Source organism: Phaenicophaeus curvirostris, chromosome Z (assembly GCF_032191515.1).
Source record: "Phaenicophaeus curvirostris isolate KB17595 chromosome Z, BPBGC_Pcur_1.0, whole genome shotgun sequence".
Taxonomy (NCBI): Eukaryota; Metazoa; Chordata; class Aves; order Cuculiformes; family Cuculidae; genus Phaenicophaeus; species Phaenicophaeus curvirostris.
This window is the reverse complement of record NC_091431.1, coordinates 11,578,020-11,600,279: the sequence shown is the minus strand read 5'-3', so window position 1 is coordinate 11,600,279 and position 22,260 is coordinate 11,578,020. Positions and strand designations below refer to the sequence as shown.

The following is a 22,260-nucleotide window of genomic DNA, read 5'->3' as shown; positions in this document are numbered from 1 at the left end:
CACGCTTCAGCACCTCGATATTGTTTTTGTAGTGAAAGGCCAAAACTGAACAGAGTATGTGAAGTGTGATTAGTTTTCCTCCTCTCCAAGCACTGTCTCTGCATGGTAGAGCATCCTGCAAGATCCAGTTTTCAGGATGTCTGCATGAGGCAGGGTGATCCCAGGGCCATACAGCACAACACACTGCTGGAACACGGGCACCCTCACTAGCATGGGACACCTCACTTTCACTTGTTACTGAGCTACAAGAAACTCCCCTGTGAATGACTTAGAAGCCTCACATATCTTTATGCCATCCATGCTCCTGGCTTACTCTGTATTAGACTCTTCCCTTATCTGCTGTGCTGCCACCACCCTGCTGCTTCTTTTGGGGCTGTTAAACCTGCCCCACCTCTCTGGAGGTACCATCTAATCTGCAGTGGACACAGGGGAGGAGCCCTAGAGTGAAGTGGTAACTCAAGGGATAAGCAGAAAGGCAGCAGAGATGACCACGGATCCCCCAGGTTATGCCTTAGGAGACTCACATCATGAAATTTCAAACCCTGCAGCTTCCGAGGACCTAGTGAGAGAACCTGAACAGAGCAAAGACTGTACAATAAAAAGAAAAAAAAAATTAAAAAAGCTGACAGAGACTAGACACAGAACGAATCTGCCCAGCCTAAGAAGCTGCTCTGTTCCAGGGCAAGTCCTGGGGCTACACAAGGAGGTGGGATCATCCCTACCATGGACAGCAGGCAACTCCCAGAGGATCTGGGGGTAGCCACATTGTAAGGTTCTTCTAACAACCTTGGAACCACTTTGAATTCGTTGGTGAGGCAGGGGGAATGTGGTAGGGGCATAGCGCCTCACAAGAGCATAAGCAGTTATTTCATGGAGAAAAGTCCTTTATGAAGCAAGTGCTTTGCTCATTGCTTTGATCCACCAAGTACTAGACCAATGAGTCATTGGGAAGTCCTCAACATGCACAGGTTCTTAGCTGGAGTCCTGGTATCATTATTCTCTCTGAATTTCTCAGGGAGGTGGTGCAGTCCTTGGGGAGGCCACATGATTTTGGTAGTCTCCAGCCTGGGGAGTTTCCAATGCATGTAATGCCACAGCCACCCTGACCTCACACAGCGAGGATGATTGGAGTGGAGACGGAGGTCCCACTTCACCAGTACACCTTGGGTCCTATGCAGACGCCTTTCAGACAACATATCTCCTGTTTCAGACCTTGCAAAAGCTGCTCAAGAACCAACAACACCTCCCTGCATCTCACTCTGGAAACCAGCAGTGAGCCAATGCTGCAACCTGCCCTGCCATGCAGCTTCTTTTTACTGTGAAGGAGGGCATTTGAGTCATGGTGTAGCAGCAGAGCATAAATTTCCTATCTGAAGTGGAATTATTTGCTGTACAAAAGCACTAACATGTGTTGTAATCCACACAGTAGATTCTCACACATCTTTGCGCTCTGATAAGGAGAATATTATTACTCTGCTAGTGGTCTGGCCAGATAAGAGGTTTGGGGCGGGCAGTCTGCATTTTTTTCAAGCTCCCATTATGCTGCACCAGTATCTCCAGATGCTGTCCCTGAGAACTAAGCTGCTTTCTATCTAAAACTGCAAGGAGCAATGGAGAGTTTAAGCAAGGACCATGGTTATTCAGATGCTTCCAGGGAATGCTCTGCAGCCCCTGAGGGGAATGATGCATCAGGTAATGATGAGACCACTTCTAACGTGAATTTTCAGACAGAGCAGAGAATGATCTTTGGCACCAGTGGTTTCTAATAAAGGAGTTAATAATTACCAGTCTATGCTTGGGAGATGGAGGATGCACATTTAATTGCAGACATATGTGGCTTTTTCCATGTTGTGTTTCAGATTACAAATGTAGAAGTACCTATAAAGGCTTTTCAACTCTGACAAAGCCCCTTAGGCAGCATCAATATATTGTCTGTTTGCAGACTGGCAATACTGTCTCATTGTTGTCTTAGCTTGATAGATTTTTTTTTTCATTTCAACTCTGTATTCTTGTGCTGTCTGCTAAATAATTTTTCATTGGGATGCAGGTGTTTTAGTGTAATCTCTGCTGTTTAACGCTAGCAGGTGACAGAAAAAATTGGAGTAGCTGTGTGAGTGTTCTCTTGGACCAGCTAGGAGAGAATAAGGGGTGTTTGCTACCTGTGCAAAATAATTTGCTTAGGGAAGGAGACTGATTGCAAGCAGCTGAAAATACTTGCACAGTTCACAAGGTGTTTTGAAAAGGAATAAAAATTACCTTGGCTGCAAAGGGATGTGCAAGGTTTTATATACTTCAGCAGTTAAACTGAAGCCCTGTGCAGATCCTGCTGCTGTAACTTGTAACCTAGTCTTTGCGGGCAGCTTCCTGCCTTTTGCTATGTGGATGGCAGAGTCATCTCCTGCTGGCTGTGCCCTGCTGCCTCTGATACTGCTTCACGCTGGGGAATGTCCACCCGGGCTGTGCATTGTGCAGCCCAAGCTCGGTGTTTGTCATCTCAGAGGCTGACACCATCTCTGGTTATGCCATGACTGACATGCCCCTGCCATTGAGAAACTCTAGCACTGCCACTGCATGTAGCATTTATGCCTGTATCTCATCCTATTGTGCCCCTTCTCCTTAGTCTGCTTAGGCTTGATTTTTTTTAGGAGAGGAGCTGTCTTCCCCTGCATGGCTTTACTGTGCTCAGAACAAAGGGGAGGATCCTGGAACTACTGTATAAAATACAGCAGTAAAAGAACAGAAAAACTAAGAGGCACCAACAGAAAGTTGTATTAATTTTTATTTCGCAGTTGTGGTGGTGTCTGTTTTTATTGTTTGACAGCACTTGGAATGCCATGCCCAGATTTGGGCAACTCGGCACAAGGAAGACAAACGCATATTGGGATGAGTCCAGTGTAGGGTTACCAAGACTGCTAAAGGCTGGAGCAGGTCACATATGAAGACAGGCAGAGGAAACTAGGTTTGTTCAGCCAGGAGAAGAGAAGGCTGAGAGGGAGATCTCATTGCAGTCATCCTCTGCCTAACAGGGGGCCAAAGAGAAGGGAGACACAGACCCTTTTCAGGAGTGCACAAGGAAAGGGCGGGGGGTACCAGGTCCACCAGCTCCCCAACAGGGCTGGATAGAAAGGAAAATTAGCAGTGATAGTGGTGTGGAGACCAGACAGGTGGGCTTTGAGGTATTCCCAGCTTCTCTGAACAAGGTCTGGAAAGCCTCACGGAATTAAAAAGTTGGCCTGGCTCTGATGAGGGCACGAACGGAGACCAAAAGGGATCCTTTTCCAAGCTAAATTTCTGCAACATTATTATAATTATTAGAAGTGTATTATGTAAAGATCTACTTTGGGCAGAAGTTGGCTCCTGCTGTCAGTTTTGCTTTCTTTTGTTTGGGACTACAGTATTTCTTGAATTTAACAGACATCTGAAATACACGAGCTGTAGTTCCAGCTCAGGCTTGGAAATCCTTCTCACCTTGCCAGTTCTCTCAACTGGCCAAGGGAGTGATGAAATGACCTTTCTTCACTGATTTGGCCTAATACTTTAGTGTGTGCTGAGGGTCTGTGGAAAGAGATGGATCTGATCACATCTGGAAGGAATAGGTTGTAGTTTTGCTTTTTCATTGTGTGTATTTTATTGAAACTATGAATATCAGCACATTTGCGACCACTTCAATGTATGCATGGGAAGACACCCCTCTCCCTCCAGGCCCCAGGGAGGAGGTATTGCTCCTGAACAAACTGAGCCAGGTCTTTATTTTCACAGGCTGGTGTCCAAGCTAGAAAATTCAGGGCTGACTGGATTAGAAACCACAAGGTCTGTTGCCACATCATCAGGGATGTTGTCTGTTAGCACAAAGACATGGGGGGTGGGGAGAGTTACGTGGGGGTGGGGAGAGACTTCAGCGAAGTTCAGGATTTAATTTGCCAAGGTGTAGATTGCTGAGATGCCTTTACCTCAGGAAGCCATTTGGAGCCCTTTGCAGACAGTGAAATGAGCTCAACTTACTTTGGCATAAAGAGTCATTAAGTGGGGTGACTGTGACATGGGGAGAGTGGGGACCTTTTTCTTGGTGGCTGTAGGTAACTGGCACAATTTGCTCAGATGGTAAAGTGTTGACGGGAGCATCATGGACTCAAACGCAGAGATCAATATGATCAGCGGATGTTCATTTTATTGAGCTTAGCTTTTTGGTTATATAACTGGGTGCCCACAAGGGTATCTACAGGGTATTATTGGCTAAAGGTAGCTGTCCATAAAGCTATTACTAATATATTATTGGCTAAACTACTGCGTATGCTAAGAAACCAAGTTACACTAAAATTAACTATGTCGATAGTTCTCTTCCATTGTTTTCGTTTCAGTTGGTACTCATTCCCACCGAACTAGCTCTTGTATTCCTTTCAGATGGCCTTTGCTTATCAGAAGGCAGTCTTTTCTCCTCACTGAACTGGCCTTTGTTTATCTTTCAGTTCTCTCTTTCAAGGCCTTGTTAGAATTGCTCAGTATCTTGGGGCTGCTTGTATGGTGTTTGGGACCAGCCTCCTCACCCCCATCAGCATGAACTAGCCCTGTTCTGGTCCCTGAGTCACCACCCCCTACAGAATCTCAGACTAATAAACATGAGCATTTGTGTACAGGAAAGTCTGTGTCCACTGGCTCAATCCTTTGCCTCACAGTTCTGTTCCTATGTTGTAGGGTTGACTGCTCTGCGGGTCTAAGTTTTCTCCTCAGTTAGTTAGAGGAGCATCTTAATCGCAGAGGTGTCTAGTTGCAGCTACCTGGGGAATGGGTAAACAACAGAGAAAATACAAAGAATTATCTTGCACCCTGTAGTGACATCTAGGCAAGGGATTTCATGGTGTCCTGATGGCAGGGGAAGGCTGCCCCATGCTTCCACCAGGTCCAAGATCACTCTACTGGTAAGCAGGTTGGTCAAGGGTCGCCCCAAAGATGCAGCATCATGAAGAAAAAGGCAGCTAGAAATTTAGACTTATTACCAGCGCAGGAGTCTGGGAGCTTTAGGTGATGTGTCATTGGATCCTACTGACTGAGGCTGAACTAGCAGAACAGCACACAAGCAGTTTCACATCAAGACCTGCTTCAAGACAAAAAGAGCATGGCCTCTTGCATTGGTGCTCTGTAACCAGTCAGGGAGGTGCTGACTTTTACTTGGCTAGGATGTCATGTTAGCACTCAGTTTGTCCTTGTAGATGTCACCACCACCCGCCACTTGAGAGACCGGGAGCTGCTCCGGAAAAGAAAAGCAGAAGCCCAGAAGAAAGACTCAGTTCAGTGGATTCTGAGGTAAGCCTTGCTTACGTTGTGGAGTAATTTTCATGGTGCACTTAACTGAACCCAGACATGGCAGCCCAGCCTCTGCATCTTCACAGAAGGGTGGAGCCAAACTGGGCCCCACCAGTCATCTCCAGCGGGGAAGGGTGGTCTGCAGCTGGCAGCAGCCAAAAGTCTAGGCAAGTGTTGGAGGGCAGAGGTGGACAGGGTGTGGATTATGTAGATGGTGTGGTTGGGCAGCAAGCAATCCTCAACCACAACGTAGGGCCAGGGAAAAATTCAGTGCCCAAGCTTTGCACTTGCGGTGCAACCACAGGAGGCTGCCATGCAGGGCTGGAGGGGAGAGGTGTGAGGTGCAGCTTCTGCTGGGATGGACAGGGTTGTGACCACAGCTGGGACCAGCAAAGTGGCCTCAGGGCAGGAGGGAAACTTCTCTGTCCCACACCCAATTCTTCATTCCTGGCAGGGGGCAAAACAAACGACAAAGGAGGTGCAGAAGAGGCAGGCAAGGGAAGGGTCGCCAGCCAGCAGTGGAGCCCAACCCAGATCCAGAACCCGTGGTGAAGCCCAGCCCAGAGCCTGAACCGAAACTGGACCCCCAGCCTGAACTCCCGAAGGAGGCTGAGCCAGCACCTTCTGAGCTGGTACTGCCAGAGCTGCCCATCCCGAGCTTCGTTAGTGGGATGCAACCGGGAGCAGCGGAGGACGAGGTGGCAGCCAAGAGCCAGGATCCTTAGGGTGAGCTGCTGGAGAGCTACTCGCCCTCTTGGGGCTGGGGAGCCAGTGCGAAGCTGCCTCTTGAGAACTGTCAGGCAAGGCTGCCCACCTCATCAACAACCAGTCCATAGCATCACTACGGCATGGCTCCCTACTCCACTAAACATGATTTGGGTAGATGTGAAAGGCAGGATGTTGGGGCTGCGGAGGCAGATATGGCTATCCAAGTCATGGGGAGTGAGGAAAAGCCCAGTGCCATCAGTGGAGTGATCAGTGCGGAGCCTGTGATCCTTGCTCCTAAACAGCTCCTTGTCCTAAGACCTCCTCTGTGGCTCTGCCAAAACTCAGGTTTGGGCAGAGATCCTGTGGAAAGAAGATGCAGTCTCTTGAGGCCAGAGCTGGTCAAGGAGAGCTGAAGCTTGGACACACTTGCTCCCAGATTTGGCTTGGGAATAGGACAGTACATTTATTTTAGTGGTCAGTGACTCAATCACACACATTGCTTCAAAACCAGGAAAACCTAGGATCTGCTTCAGAGGAAGGCAATATCCTCTGACTCGCAATTACTGCATTTCCAGCAGTGTCTGTGCCTAGGGTGAAGAAGAGGTTCAAGGTGTGCAGTACCCTTATGCCATGGAAAGCAACCATTCTGTATCCTGGGGACTGGGGCTAACTGTCCAGCTAACTAACCAGTCCATCTCCAAGCCCTGATACCTTAAAATGGGCGAGCATCAGGGCTGTGTTTATTTGTCTCTTGGCTTTAAACTCACTGGGTTTTTTTTTTTCTTGCTGTGTCCAGCTCCACTCCACAGCCCCTGGGACTACCATCTCTTTTGGAAAGAAGGCAGGCCACCAGGAGCTACTTAATACCACAAGCAATAGCAGTGGCGTGGCGATGAGGGCTTGAGTATGGTACAGAGGGGTAACACAAAGAGTCCCCCAACATTAAATGATCTGTCTCTTCTGTGACATATAGGTGAAGAGGAGGTGCTGAAACCAGCAGAAGCAGAAATACCAGAAGCTTTGAATGCTCCTCTAGAAATTGACCACCAGGATTATTAATACAGCACAGACCTTTGATTCAAACTTTCTTTGGGGATTTTTAAAATGTTTCTACTCTTGCCTGACAAATTCTGATAAGCACTGCAGAATGACTTTAACCAGATCCTTCCTTGCTAGCAATAAAGCACATCCTTTCACTTTCTATGCTTATAGGTCACAATGAGAGGGAATGTGGTTGCTTGCCCATAGACAGTTCTTTGGGAGCTCCCTGCTGTCTGTGGCTCTGCCTTTGCCCTCTCTGCCAGCCGGCTGCTTCCCCTGGGTGGTGGTCCTATGGAAAGCTCCATCGTGCCTTATCACCTTGCAGTTTAAGCCTATAAAAAGCATTAATCTGTATTTCTGAAAGGGATTTCCGATTTGCAGAAATGCGAGTGGCATTGCAAACATGAAACCCACTGTGATTTTTAGCTGTCTGGAGCTGCCAGGCTTGGGCTTTTTCCTGCAAACAATTAACCCAACAGAACTTTGTGTTATTAACTCCAGTCTGAATGCCTTTCTCATGGTTTCTTTTCCTCCCTGGTAAACAGCTGGCTTTCCTAAACCCCAGGAGGTGTTTTGTTATCACTGTGACCTTGCTGAGCCGCCACATCATGCAAATAAAAGACAGCAATAGGCTGAAACTTGGTTGAATCTTTTTTGACAGGGAAACGCTATTTTGGGGAAAGACAGGAGCCATTCTGCGCAGCTGCCTGGATCCTTAGCCACATATCCAGGATTTTTACTGAAGCCAGGAAGGAATGGGGCCCCCTCTCTCTCTTCCCACATTTTGGACCTTGTGGTCTTCTCTCCCATGCATGGTGGGGGGTGGCTGTCTTACATTCCTGTAATATCCTGATACAGAGTGGTGTTCTTCTCTTGGGGTGGGTTGGAGGTCTCCATTGTCATTATCTGACTCACCAAGGGCCTGTCTCCCAGAGCACAGGGCTGGCCATAAGCTGAGGTCACACTCAGTTTGAGGGATTTACGGATTTTTTGTCGCTCCAGAGATGTTGCCACCACTGTCCTAGTCTCTGCATCTCAGCACACGTGACACCTCACCAGCCACACCATCTCTCCAGGGACAGGATGGACATCACTGACTCCCACCCCTGCCTCACTCCGAGGGACATCACATGAGGGGCAGGCACTCACAAGCACTTAGCACAGCTTCTCTAGCTCAGAATCTTGGGATGATCTCTGTAATTAGACCTGAAGCTTTAAAGCACCTGGTGGGTGTCAAAGCAGAAAGCCTCCAGCACCCCTAGAATAAAGCAAACGCAGCCTACTCCCTGTGGGCAGCTCCTGGAGGGACAGGTCTCCCTGTGCAGGTGTCTTGCTATTGTTTTGTTCTCCATAGACGTCTTGGCTAACTTAAGGTTGTGCTGTGCCCTTCAGTGACTGACAGTGGTGGGAGCAGAGCAAAACCTCTAGCTTTCTGCCATGAACCACCCAAACCTTGTTCACAGCCCCATATACTTCAGGCATCACTGGGGGGCCTCTTGGTAGTCCTGCAGCATGTAGGGAACTGCAGCCAGGGTGGATGCTGACCCCAGTTGAGGCTGCACTGGCCTGAAGAGGAGACAGAAGGCCATGTTGTGGTTGAGAGCTGTCACAGAAGTTGTGCCAGGGTCCTCTTGCAAGTGTGATGTCCGCGCCACATTGCAAGGAGCTTGGGCTGTAGGGTCTGCTGCTGCCAAGCAGGCCAGGGGAGCCTTCTGGCTGACAGAGCCCCACACATGCCACAGAGCTGACCAGCAAGAACTGGTGACTCTTCCCAGCTCTCCAGCCCTTGGCAATGCTCACAGGAAGGGGGAATCAGCCACACTGCCCTCCTCCAGATCTGCACACATTTAGGCTCATGTGGTTCCCAGAACTTTTTAGATTGTCGGGTGAAGATACTTCTGGGAGCCTCAAGACTCATCTCACATCTCCTATCAGTCAAGGAGGGCACAAAACAACAAAATTCCTCCCTTTGGTGCCACAGTGGAGCTGTAGGGGGTGGCAAAGGCCTGTCAGGGTGCAGTCTCTGTGAACACAGGGCAAACATTGCTGAAATACATGTGGAGAGCAGTACTAATCCCATGGGTAAAGGCTCATGAGAACCAGAGAAAGACGCTCTGTCCATCTCTGCAGAGATGTCTTTTGTGGCCAGGAGGTCCTAGAGTCACTCCAGGTACGGTGTGCTCTGTCTCAGAGCTGATCACGCTCTGACTTCTTTGGCAGTCAGTAAGAAAGGTGTACCTGCAAGCAACAAATCTTATCGCATAATAACTACGGGAAAGATAAAGCCCTTCTTATCAGCACTTTCACTCACAATACACAGTTTCTTTCTCTGACAAGAGAACAGATTACCGAGCTCTTACTTTCATGGATGGGGTTTAGGTGCAAAGTTGGACTCATGTGGGTCCATGTGCATCCCTGAGGTGAGTCCTGCTGTCTGAATGAAGCTGGGGATGGGCTGGCAAGGGTAGCTCTATTGAGGAGAGAGAGGTTGCTGTTTTTCAGATGCCTTCACTCCTTCCTGAGCCCCAGAACGGTATCTTTACCCAGGGCCACTAACAGTGTCCAATAAAGGAAATTTTCATCCTCTCAGATGACAAGTAGCATACGGGTCTGACATGAAAGGGAAAGCTGGGGGAGGTCAGAGACCTTTAACTGATTATAGTCTTCTTGGTGATGAAGAGTGGGCGATGGGTGCATGGGTTCTGAGCTATGGGACCAGGGAGCTGGGTCAGCGTTCAACACAGTGCTCTGCTCCTTGCTGTGCTGTACAGGTGGCAGGGCTGTTTGAGGCTCCTCCAGGGCACTCTGACCTGCTGCCTGGGCCATGCTGACAAAAGTAGGCATGCTATGATATGCAGTGGGTATCACCACTATGGTTGTCTTCTCGCTCACCGGGATTCAGCTTGGTGTTTGTTACTGTTAACTGGGTTGGGCTGACCATGCTGCTGTGAGCTCATCCCAGGGCCACAGGTGCTGTCCCCATGTCCTGCAGAGCATAGGGAGCCATCCTGAGCTCTGACAGCTGTGATAGGACAGCTAAGGAAAGGGAAGCTGACATCATATCCAGGAGAACCAACATTCTCCTTTGTCTACTGCCAATTACCTTTCAACAGACTTCCAGGAAACATGCTTCCAGCTCTGTGGGAGAAGAGAGGGTGTTTGGTTTGTGCACACTGGCTTCCTTCTCAAATTGCTCTTGTAAAACGGAGTCCCCCACATCAGCAGAAAGTTAGGGGTGATTTGTGGCAGGCTGTTGCTCATGGGTGATGTTTTGAGAATCCAAGAGGATTTTCTGGTTCTCAGCAGAACTACAGTAATTGCTAAGCCTGAGCAGAAAGAAGTGGACTAGCAACTTAGAGTCAGAGGCCACCAAAGGTCAATGAAAAGCCATTCAACTCCACAACAGCCTACTCTTACAGAGATAAGAAAACTTTATGGCTGATCTACCAATATTGACTTTAAGCAGTAAATCCTGGTGAGAGCAAATACTCACTCCTTCTTTGACCACCATTTCCTGCCCAGAGTGTGTTAGCTCTGATCCTTCCCATTTTGTTTGTCATTTAAATGAATGCTTCTCTAGTACTGGCACGGAAGCCACAGACTGCAGCTCTGTACCCAGCCTGGCTCTCCTGTTCCTCCAGGAAATCATTTAACTGTAGAAAAAGTAAGGTGAGAAGAGATCTCTGGAGATAATTAATCCAGCCCCCGCTCAAAGTATGACTTAACTTTGACCATACTGTTTAGGTTTTTTTCCGATCAAGTGTTGACCATCTCCAAGACTGGAGATTCCTCATCCCTCTCCCTGCAATCCCCACCCCAGGGCTGCCCCACTCTCACAAGAAAGCTTATCCTCCTATCCAACCAGACTTCCCCTTGTCAAAGCTTTTGCTCCTTGCTTCTTGCCCCATCATGGTGCATTTCAGAAGACCCCAGTTCCATCTTCTCTGTAACTCTCTTTACGACTACAAGACTCCACACTCCCCTCTCTTCTCCAGGTGAACGAAGCTGATTCCCTCAGCCTCTCCTATGTTCCAGCTCCCCACCTTGACAGCCTCAACTGGGCTCCAGTGTAACATTATTACATATAACTGTGTTCAGTTCTGGGCCCCTCACCACAAGAAGGATGTTGAGGCTCTGGAACGAGTCCAGAGAAGAGCAACAAAGCTGGTGAAGGCGCTGGAGAACAGGCCTTATGAGGAGGGGCTGAGAGAGCTGGGGTTGTTTAGCCTGGAGAAGAGGAGGCTGAGGGGTGACCTCATTGCTCTCTACAACTACCTGAAAGGAGGTTGTAGAGAGGAGGGTGCTGGCCTCTTCTCCCAAGTGACAGGGGACAGGACAAGAGGGAATGGCCTCAAGCTCTGCCAGGGGAGGTTTAGGCTGGACGTTAGGAAAAAAATCTTTACAGAAAGGGTCATTGGGCACTGGAACAGGCTGCCCAGGGAGGTGGTTGAGTCACCTTCCCTGGAGGTGTTTAAGACACGGGTGGATGAGGTGCTGAGGGATATGGTTTAGTGTTTGATAGGAACGGTTGGACTCGATGATCCTGTGGGTCTCTTCCAACCTGGTTATTCTGTGATTATCCTCCTCATAGTGGTACACCCTAAGTGGATCTGGTATTCCAAGTGTGGATTCATCCACATCAAGCAGAAGGAATGTGCACTTGCCTCAGCCCGCTGCCTGAAACTCAGTCCAACTGGACGGACTCAGGGCTTTAAGCATGATTGTACCTTTATCACCCCCAGTCTGCCTGAGTCTTCCACTAAGGAAACACAGAAAACACAGGGCAAAGAAACCAAGACACGGCTCACACGGTAAACTGCAGTCTGAGCTTCAGAGCCTTCACAATGATTCTTTTTTCACCTGTTTTCCATACATACTGACTTCCAAGCAATTTTCAGAAGCACTAAGCATGGTTCAAGCACAGAATGACACGGCCCTGGGAACTGCTGCATGGACTGTGGGGAAATATTTAACTACAGAGCGAAGGGGCAGCTCTGGGGCTGTGTTTCCACAGCGCCAGGCAAGCATCACCCACCCGCTTCCAGCAACCCAGCCTTTCATTCCCACTGGGAAACACTTTGAGCGATAAACTGGAGACACGCCATTCAACCCCAGCGCACAGCTCCAAGTGCTGTGCATGCAGCCAGCACTGGATAAAACCAACTGTGGATTAAGCCAGCTCTGGATAAAACCCAATACTGGGCAAAGCCAGTGCAGCAACAAACGCAGCTCCCGCGGGTGGGACAGACCTTATCGCTCTCTACAACTACCTGAAAGGAGGTTGTGGAGAGGAGGGAGCTGGCCTCTTCTCCCAAGTGGCAGGGGACAGGACAAGAGGGAATGGCCTCAAGTTCCACCAGGGGAGGTTCAGGCTGGACATCAGGAAAAAATTTTTCATGGAAAGGGTCATTGGGCACTGGAACAGGCTGCCCAGGGTGGTGGTTGATTCACCTTCCCTGGAGGTGTTTAAGGCACGGGTGGACGAGGTGCTGAGGGGCATGGTGTAGTGATTGATAGGAATGGTTGGACTCGATAATCCGGGAGGTCCTTTCCAACCTAGCGATTCCCTGTTTCCAAGATTCTATGAAAGCGCTGGAAGCTCCCTGCGGCCGCGCGCCCCGCGGCCCTGTCGTTGTCCGGCAGCGCCCTCTGGCGGCAGCGGCGGGCACTGAAGGAAGCGCCGCGGTTGGCCGGCAGGGGGGGACAAGGGACATCCGGGAGGGGCCTCGCCCCCCGCGGAGCCCCGTCGCTGCATTTCTGCACCGAAAGGGCCGTCAAGCGCTGGAAAAAGCTGCCCAGGGAAGCGGTGGAGTCATCATCCCTGTGGGGGTTGCTTAAAAGACGTGAGGATGTGGCCATGGTGGAGTTGGCAGCGTTTACAGTTGGACTCGATGATCTTAAAGTTCTTTCCCAACGGAAAGAGATCCGTGGTTCCAAGTAACGAGTGACAGAACGTGAGGAAATGGCCTGAAGCTGCACCAGAGGAGGTTCAGAGTGGACACGAGGAAACATTTCTCCACCAAAAGGGTTATCAAGCACTGGAACGGGCTGCCCAGGGAGGGGGTTGAGTTGCCATGCCTGGAGGTGTTTAAAAGGCAGGCAGAGTAGGCAAAGCACTCAGATAGATGGTTTAGTAGTGGGCAGTGCAGTTGGACTCAGTGATCTCAAAGATCTTTTCCAACCAAAGCATTCTGTGATTCCTTTCCTGCCTCAGGAGCTGCAGGGCTGTTTGCAGAAGTGAAGTGACATCCTGGCCCCACAGAACTGACGGCAGCAAGGTGAATGTTTCACAGAATCACAGAATCACAGAAGCACAGAATAACCAGGTTGGAAGAGACCCACCGGATCACCGAGTCCAACCGTTCCTATCAAACACTAAACCATATCCCTCAGCACCTCGTCCACCCGTGCCTTAAACACCTCCAGGCAAGGTGACTCAACCACCTCCCTGGGCAGCCTCTGCCAGTGCCCAATGACCCTTTCTGTAAAGAATTTTTTCCTAACGTCTAGCCTAAACCTCCCCTGGCGGAGCTTGAGGCCATTCCCTCTTGTCCTGTCCCCTGTCACTTGGGAGAAGAGGCCAGCACCCTCCTCTCTACAACCTCCTTTCAGGTAGTTGTAGAGAGCAATGAGGTCACCCCTCAGCCTCCTCTTCTCCAGGCTAAACAACCCCAGCTCCTGTTTGACCTCCTGGCTGCGAAAGAATCCTGCGCATGGTTCAGTCCGTGGTATCTCACTCAGTTTGTCAACAGCAGGGACATGGTGGCTCTTAAAGACGAGGAAGGCACCTCATTTTTAATAACGTCCTGCTCTGTTGGAGAGGTAAGGTGAAATTTTGGTTTGTAACAGTGTTAATTGTTGCACTGCTGCAAGTGTTGATCTGCTTAAGTCTAGCTCCTGTTCTGGCAGACAAGTGGCGTGTCTTACGTACACACTTAAGTGGAGAGGCTCGAAACCATTTGCTTCAGGTGGTCCTTTCTTTTGCCTTTTCTAGACGAGAGAAGAGGAGGAGAAAACCTCCATGAAGACAAAATACAACAGAGGTGGCCCATGAAGGAAAACTGTTCTTCCCAACATGAGTTTTTTTTAAAGCAAATGCTCCCTGCATAGAAGTCCAAGCCCTGAATCATCCTCTGCTTCCTCCATGAATCATCCTTTGCTTCCATCCAGTACTTAAAAGGGGGCCTAGAGGAAAGCTAGGGAGGGGCTCTCTATCAGGGAGTGCAGTGATTTGATGAGGGCTAACGGTTTTAAGCTATAAGAGGGGAGATTTAGCTCTTAGGCAGAATTTTTTTACTGTGAGGGTGGTGAGGCACTGGCATAGGTTACCAGATGGATGCTCCATTGCTGATGAGGCTATCAGCAGCCTGACTCAGTGGAAGTTGTCCCTGCTCATGGCAAGGGGATTGGAACTAGATGATCTCTAAAGTCCCTTCCAACCCAAACCATTAAATGATTCTATCTATGATTCTATGAGTAAACCCACTAATATTAACAGTAATACTCCAGGCACACGCCATGGCAGAGTGGGACCGCTCACTAGGCATATTTGGTTGACTCAGGCTATTTGCACTCTTGCCTGGAGAACGGACCCATGGTGTGCAGTCAGCCTGCATGCAAAGCCGTGTAGGACATCTGGAGAACATGGAATTTTCATGTGACCACCAGTCCACTTTCCTTTTGCCCGGCCGAACTCCTTCCACTACAGCCCCCCAGAGCTCCCTGAGTTGTTGTAATCATGGCGAAGTTACAGCGCTTGGGGCACTTTCTGCTGCATTTTTTTGGGGGGGGGGTTAAGATAATTATCCCAGTCAGTCTGGAGTGCATTTGCAAAAAAGCTTTTATTGCTCAAGTGCACAACCCAGACTGTCCTGCACCATTGACTGCGCTCCAGTAAATAAGTTACATTAGCTGTACTTCACTTGGAGAAAGGTCAACCCATTCTCTGATTTGACCTCAGCAACCACATCCTCAGGCAAGTCTTCCAGGGAAATTTTGTATCCCTAATGTTCCCTTTCCCACAGATCTGGCCTTCATGGCTGTCAGAATCCCACACTGATGGCAGCTTTCACATATGGGGCTGCATTCAGATTTCTCCCATCCAGGTTTTCTTTCATTTGACAGTCACACGTAGCTGACTGCTGGTCAGTACAAAATCTACAGTGAGAGATGAGCTGCTGAGATTTCCACTCCTTCTCCATGTTTCTCCAGCCTCTGGCCCTTGGTTCCAGACTCCATTTCACAGCAGGGACTATGGGTTGGTGCCAGTGGACACAATCCCAGCAGAGAAACTCCCTCCCTGGGCTTCATCTACCTCTCTCACCCCCAGGACCTGCCCGCAGGCAGCACAGGAGAGCAGGCCATAGCAGATGCAGAGCCCTCAGACACTACAGCAAGAAGAACAAACATTGCATACCTCAAAAGACAGCCCTCTCCTAGCCCACTAGTGTGGGAACTCTTCGTTGTGATGGTAGATAGGACATGATCTTAAAATCAGCTTGCAAATATGTTATTATTCCGGGGTCACAGCTTTGCATTGACTTCACAATGCAGAGGATTGGAACTTGGCTGGTCTCATCCTGGCCCATGCTGATTTTAGCATCCTTGGCTGTGAAAGCCATCAGTGGACAGATAAGATAACCAACACCTACATTTGTTTTCATTTATACTGATAACCATTATTTATTCTGTGTAGTTTGAACTGCCTGTGGCTCCAAGGCAACATCATGAGTATCAGCCCATGGCAGTGGTCGGTCACTCGCTGCTGCAAGAGTGCAAACCTATGGTATTCAAGTAAAGACAATTTTAGAGAAAACAAGGAGAACAGAATAAAAACAGCTTGGGAACCATCAAAAACCAATATACGTACAGAAATAAACTCAAGTGAACCCAAAAATTGAGAAGCAATAGATCATCACCATCAACACCATGTGTCTCCTGACGTAGAGTAGGAAACCCTCACCAGGAACTTCATGATCTGCCTATTGAAGACATCAGGATGCTGCTAACTTGTAAGACGCCCTCCCCCACACCTCTGCAGCCATCAACTTCAGGACACAGGAAGAGTGAACATAACATCAAGAAGCAGGGATAGAAACTAAGAATATCATGTGTATATGTGCATAGCACTCTCGGACATATTACTGAGCTTTTCTATGTTAATTTGGACTGTGAGACTAATAATTGAAAATATTATATTGTTGAAACTTTTGCATGTAGTAATGGTAAACCCATGGGTGCACTTAGAGTATTCCATTTTCTGTTCAGAACATGATTTTGAGTGTTAGACAGGAAGGGACAGAGACAGGAGTTAGGAAGAGAACAAATTCAGAGTGGCACATCTATTCCTACATCCAAGTGGCTGTTGCTTAAATGTCTGGACTGTGATCCATCCCGCTAAAGCATTCAAGCAACAGGAGTATTCATGGAGATAAATGCTGTTTTCCAGAGTCTTTCCAGAGTTTCCCAATGCTGTCTCCAGCATTGGGCTGTCACTTACACAATCCAGTTCTTGAATGCTAATTGCTTAATAATATGCCATTTTGCCATGGCTCTGGGGATGTCCCACATGCTCAGACGAGATGGCTAGATCTCAATCTGCACAGCAAGATCTCCCACTGGGCTCACCACCTCCTCCTGCTCTCATCGCAGCAGACTGCTCCATTGTTGCTACTTTTTGACTAGCCTATCCCAGACTCAGTATGATGAGTTGGGATGGGGTGGCCAGGGAGCCACTGTTGAACTGGCCAAGCCTAAGGCCAGCACTCCAGTGAGCACTTACCTGATAAAAGACTATGTGCTAAAACGCATAGCTATAGAAGTGGTATGAAACCTAGCACACAGTTTATTGACCTCAGAAGGTAACTGCTTGGCCTCATAAACACCTTTTCCAAGTAGAAGAGGTCAAAATAAAGTACTCCCTGCAAGAGAGAGACACAGCTGTGGTTGAGGCAGAGGGCCTCATGCACAAAGCAAGCTGTGCCTCTGCCTTCAGACCAAGAGCTCTGCTCCTGCCTCAGAACTGTTTCTGAGCAAAAAGGTCAGAAAATGCTCACTAGCTCCTTTGTCAACTTCATGTTCGGACAATAGCTTTGCAAATTCCTAATTGGCCAGCAAATCTGAACTTCCTGGCATTAGAGAAAGAACAGCAGTGGGAGCAGTGGGCCCAGTGAGCCCCTCTGAGCCAGCCCACAGCTACTGCTCCTGCTTACTCCAGGGCCACTTTCAGTCAGACATCTGGCCCTGAATATACAACAAACCTGTGGGCTTCCAATCAGCAAAAAAAGCTGATACAGCCTCCTTTTCCCCCTCAAGAGCATCAGCCTTCCTGGGCTCGCATTCGTTCACATCCAGGCGCTGCACGAGTGGGACAGCCTATCTGATCGCTAATGCTGGCATCACAGTTCTAGGTAGCAGATGCAGCTAAAGCCCATCTCCAGCTGCGCAGACTGACCTCTAACTACAGCTCACAGAGATTTGGACCCCCTCCAAGGTACTCCCTCCTGGCCAAATGGCAGCTGCCTCCCCGACATACTCTTGCTAATAAATTTGATGCACTTCTCAGCCTCTCCCAAAGGCAGACAAATGATATGTGGGAGTCCCAGAGCTACTGAAGAAGAACTTCCTATCTGCTCTTTGATAACTTAACAGATTAAACTGCCTGTTCCCATTTCATTCATAGTTTTCCAGGCAGCTTGGGCGCCACCTGCAGAGCCAACTTTCCTTCAAAAGAAAAAAACAGTTTACACACTCTCAGCAGGAAAAGGGGCAACATCTGCCGTTGTCTAAGCCGTGTGCAAGCCGGATCATCGCCGTGAGGTGTGGAGTTGCCCCTGAAGGCCTGTTGCACACTCCTGTTAGTTACAGTCGTTTCCTGGTGAATTGCTCCTACAGACGTTGCTGTTACACAAGGTGAGCGCAGCATCAGTTAGCGGCTGCAGGAACTCCATCTCTGCTGCCAAAAAGCCTCACTGGCCTGAGGTGTAGGAGGCAAGACCAAGCATTTCTGGTGCTGCTGCCACAGGACAGAAAACATAACATTGTCTCCAGATGTAAAACCTTCTCCAGCTGGCCCGGCTCCACATTAGAGCAACCAAAGAGTAATGAATACGAAGCATTATTCCTTTACCCGCCTCTCAGCCTGTGTTCCTGTCACAGATGGTACCCTTGGCTTCCCTACCTGCCTGTTTTTAGTAGAGGGACCTGGCTGGGCTGCAGCTTCATGCATTGATGTCTGGAACATGCCTATGGCCTGTGGAACATGCCATATGCCTATGGAGAATCATAGAATCATAGAGTGGTTTGAGTTGGAAGGGACCATCTAATGCAATGGTCAGAGACACCTGACAATAGATCAGGCTGCCCAAGGCCCCATCCAACCTGGCCCTGAGCACCTCCAGGGATGGGGCAGCCACAGCTTTCCTGGGCAACCTATGTCAGAGCCTCACCACCCTCATAGTGAAGAAATTCCTCCTTATGTCTAGTCTTAATCTGCCTCTCTCCAGTTTATACCCATTGCCCCTCGTCCTGTCACTACCAGCCTCTGTAAACAGTCCCTCCACAGCTCTCGTTTAGCCCCTTTCAGGTACTGGAAGGTCACTCTAAGGTCTCCCCGGAGCCTTCTCTTCTCCAGGCTGAACAACCCCAACACTCAGCCTGTCCTCAATATGGGAGGTGCTCCAGCCCTCAGATCATCTTTTTAGTCCTCCTCTGGACGCGTTTCAACAGTTCCATATCCTTCTTATGTTGAGGATTCCAGAACTGGACACAATACACCAGGTGGGGACTCACAGGAGAGGAATAAAGGGGCAGAATCACCTTCCTCAACCTGCTGGCCACACTTCTCTTGATGCAGCCCAGAAGAGACCCTGAAAGCTAACTGGTTACTTGCCAGAGGGGGAGGTTGGAATTTCAGTAAGCCACCTCTGGCCCGGCCTTGCCGCCCTCCCTGTCCAATGTCTTCAGTAATCCCAGCAGACCAAAAAAAGCCAAGGAAAGACAGACACAGATGAACACAAGGAGCAGCACGTAGCACACATCGCTCTGTATCATCACTCTCCTGGTCTCAGGAGAGTGCATGGAAGCCTTGAAAAATACAGAGAGACACTTAATTACAAACAACAGAAGAAAGATTTATTTCCATTACAAGCGGAGTAGAAGAGTAAATACAAGAAATCTCCAGTACATAATAAAATGTTATCCTAGGCTGTAACAATCCACCTCTTTCTCAAAGGGGTGCAGGGCCTGACTATACCAGAACGTCAGCAAAACAGGAACCTAGAGGCTAAGTCCTTTGAGGAATGAGCACTTTCAAGGCCGTTCTCTTTTCTCATTCCTGCTTACACTTAGTGTTTCTTAGAGGGTTATAACCTATTGAACTCAGCTCTCAGATATAAAAAGATTAGTTTGAAACTTAGACTAACTTTGCAAAAAGGAAGGCCCACAGGTATTGACAACAAAGTTTCCAGAAATGAAAATTTTCCTTATTATGCATAGTGCCTGAGAATTACAAGCAAAGTGCCAGCCAAAAATACATTGAGATCCAAACATTTAATATATCCCCATGGCACAAGCACACATTGAGAGCCAACTGTCTAAGATATCCCCATGGCATATCCCCATATCCTCAGAGACAGGGCCAGCTCCACAGCTCCCCAGGGATGTGACAACAATATCTTCCTCTGCAGTGGTCACCCAGTCACATAAGACACAGAGCTGCACGCACATCCCACTGCCACAAGGTAGAGCATGGTCAGACCTGTAGTGTACAGCACACCATTTGTGTCTGAGCCCACACAACAGCTCAGAGAGGTTGCAATAGCTGCAAAACCGCAGCAGTGCTTGGTGGGGAGGGATCTCTGGAGTCTCCAGGCCTGCTGCGATCAAAAGGCTGGAATATTGACAGCACTAGCACTGGGCAGGCATAACTGTGTCTATCTTCATCTCAAAAACCCTGAAGGACAGAGACCCCACGTAGATATAGGGTTCATGTAGCTCTTCACTAAGCACAAAGCTCCTGTGTGTGGTTTCCAGCTACTGGAACTGAACTGTAAGCAGTTTGTGGACAAGTTATTTCAAATCCTTGATGCAACAGGCTCATTGCTGCAGAAAATATATTGTCTAGGTATGTCTGGTTTCCCTGGCTTGTACATATAAAAGAACTGAAGAGAAATAATAACAATCACCTGGACCTTATCTGCAAACAATGCACAACAGAACCTTCCCAATTTGTCCCTTCTGAGTTATCAAGATCTGTCATGCACATCCTCCAGACATTTGAGTTTTGCTCCCTGAATTTGCTACAGATGCTACCTGAGCTCAGGAGCAGGTGACCTTTTTATTATTTTCAGATTGAACCTTACACTAGCACCAGGGCTGGAGCACAGAATACATCCAGGCTGAATTAACAAGGAAAAAGGGCCAGAAGGCCTTAAGGCTCAGGAAAACATTTCACATCCAGTTTACATTGATAACTGCTTCTACAAGAAGAAAGGCATTGAGAGGCAGGATGATTCCTTTCCTAGCTACCCCCAAACCAGGAAAACGGGAGTCCAGGCACGACTTGCTATCAAAGCATGGTGCAGTCCTTGCACGCGATGAAAGCAGCGAGCCAGCAGGCATCTGTCAAAAATCTAAACTGCCACAGCCAGGTTTACAGCTTGTCTTCCAGCTGGTGAAAGGAGACATTGGGAGAGGAGCTAGCACAGCTGCCAGGGAGACCTGCACTAAGGCAGCCAAGCCACGAGGCAGAGCTCTGCTGTCTCCAGGAGAGGAGCAACTTCTGGACGTGCCAGGACCAGGAGGGACATCAAAAGAGACAATACAGCTCTTCATGAGGGCAAGCAGGCAAGGGAAAAACTTGATTCACCTCACTAGCACAAAGATTGGAATGATGTTTACATTTGCCGCCTGTGCCCCCCACTGATGACAACACAACATCCCTAGATCTGTGTACAGGCAGCGGTTTCCTGCAGTACCACAGAAAAGTCCAGATGGACAATGGGTGGCAGTTCCAGGCCAGCCCCAGCCTCCTGGCTCACCCACCTCATGATGTCCTGACTGCTCTGAGAGAGGGATGTGTGCCTTGAATCCAACACTTATCTCCTACCTCAGAGGCCCATGGAGGGCAGACATAGAACTTCTCCTGTCCAACTACTGCAAAGGGCTTGAGCCTTCTCCACCCTAAACTGGGTCGTGGGGACACCTGACTACCTTACTGCTCCACTCCATTCCCTCCCTCTCATGTCCCAGCTGGATACTGTGACCTTAGCACCTAGAAAAGGCAAGAAACCCGCCTCTACACAAATTTCATCCTGCTGAGGGCCTCATCTGAAAAATCCTCCATGAAGCAGATGGTACAGGTCTCTTCAGGGGATCAGAGCTCTTTGCAACACTGCATAGCTGCAGGACAAGAGATAGTGGGCATGAAATTAAACTAGAGAGGTGCTGAACGGATACAAGGAGAAACTTGCCCTATGAGAGCTGTCAAGTTTCCCAAAAAGACTGTGCTGTCTCCATCCTCAGAGGTTGTTGAGACTCTACCAGATAGCCCTGAGAACCTGGTCTGACTCACTTTAAGCGCAAAGTCAGAACAGAAACTTCCCAAGGTTGCTTCCAACCCAGATTATACTATGACCTGTACCCTTTTTGGGATGAGAAAGAACTTGATGTATGTGCACCCTTTATACTCTTCCAAAGCTCCTGTTGAGGCTCCAGCTGCACTTTCCACCTACCTCTCCCCATTCAAGGTCCCACCACCCTGCAGCACTTACACCCACTGACCTCCTCCTGGCCCTGGTGACACCGGCTCCTCTACCTCCAGAGTGAAAATGAGCTGTATAAGGGGCTCCGGACAGTAGCAGGGCTAGGTCTGCTGCCTCTCTGCTCCAGGCATCCATCAACCCTCCAGGCCTTTTCCAGGGGTAGTGGAGTCTGTTGGGAGGGACTTGACCATGTTTCTCTATGGACCTGTTTTCAAGCCTTTGCCTTTAACAGACACTCTTATCAGTTGTTCCCTCTCCAGCCTTTTTTCCATCCTAGGAAAGCTTGAAAGAGGACCCATCAAAGATGAAAAAGCACCATTGTCCTGCCTCTCTCACTCCTTTCAGGAAGGAAAGTCTTCTCTCATAGATGCTGTTTTTTCTAGGCTACAGACGAAGTAATTTAGGATCTAAGGACCTCCACAGACCCCTGGACCAAGGGGTCCACTCA

At 48.9% G+C, this 22,260-nt stretch overlaps 1 protein-coding gene across 1 annotated transcript; it reads left to right on the top strand.

Annotated features, from left to right (window-relative positions):
• Nucleotides 1–1,474: 1,474 nt before the first annotated feature.
• Nucleotides 1,475–7,070, top strand: HEMGN (hemogen). Its single transcript, XM_069880200.1, has 4 exons — nt 1,475–1,692; nt 5,208–5,301; nt 5,756–6,027; nt 6,983–7,070. Exons 1-3 carry the CDS (start codon nt 1,611–1,613, stop codon nt 6,024–6,026), a joined length of 447 nt encoding a protein of 148 aa, XP_069736301.1. The 5' UTR covers nt 1,475–1,610; the 3' UTR covers nt 6,027; nt 6,983–7,070.
• Nucleotides 7,071–22,260: the final 15,190 nt, after the last annotated feature.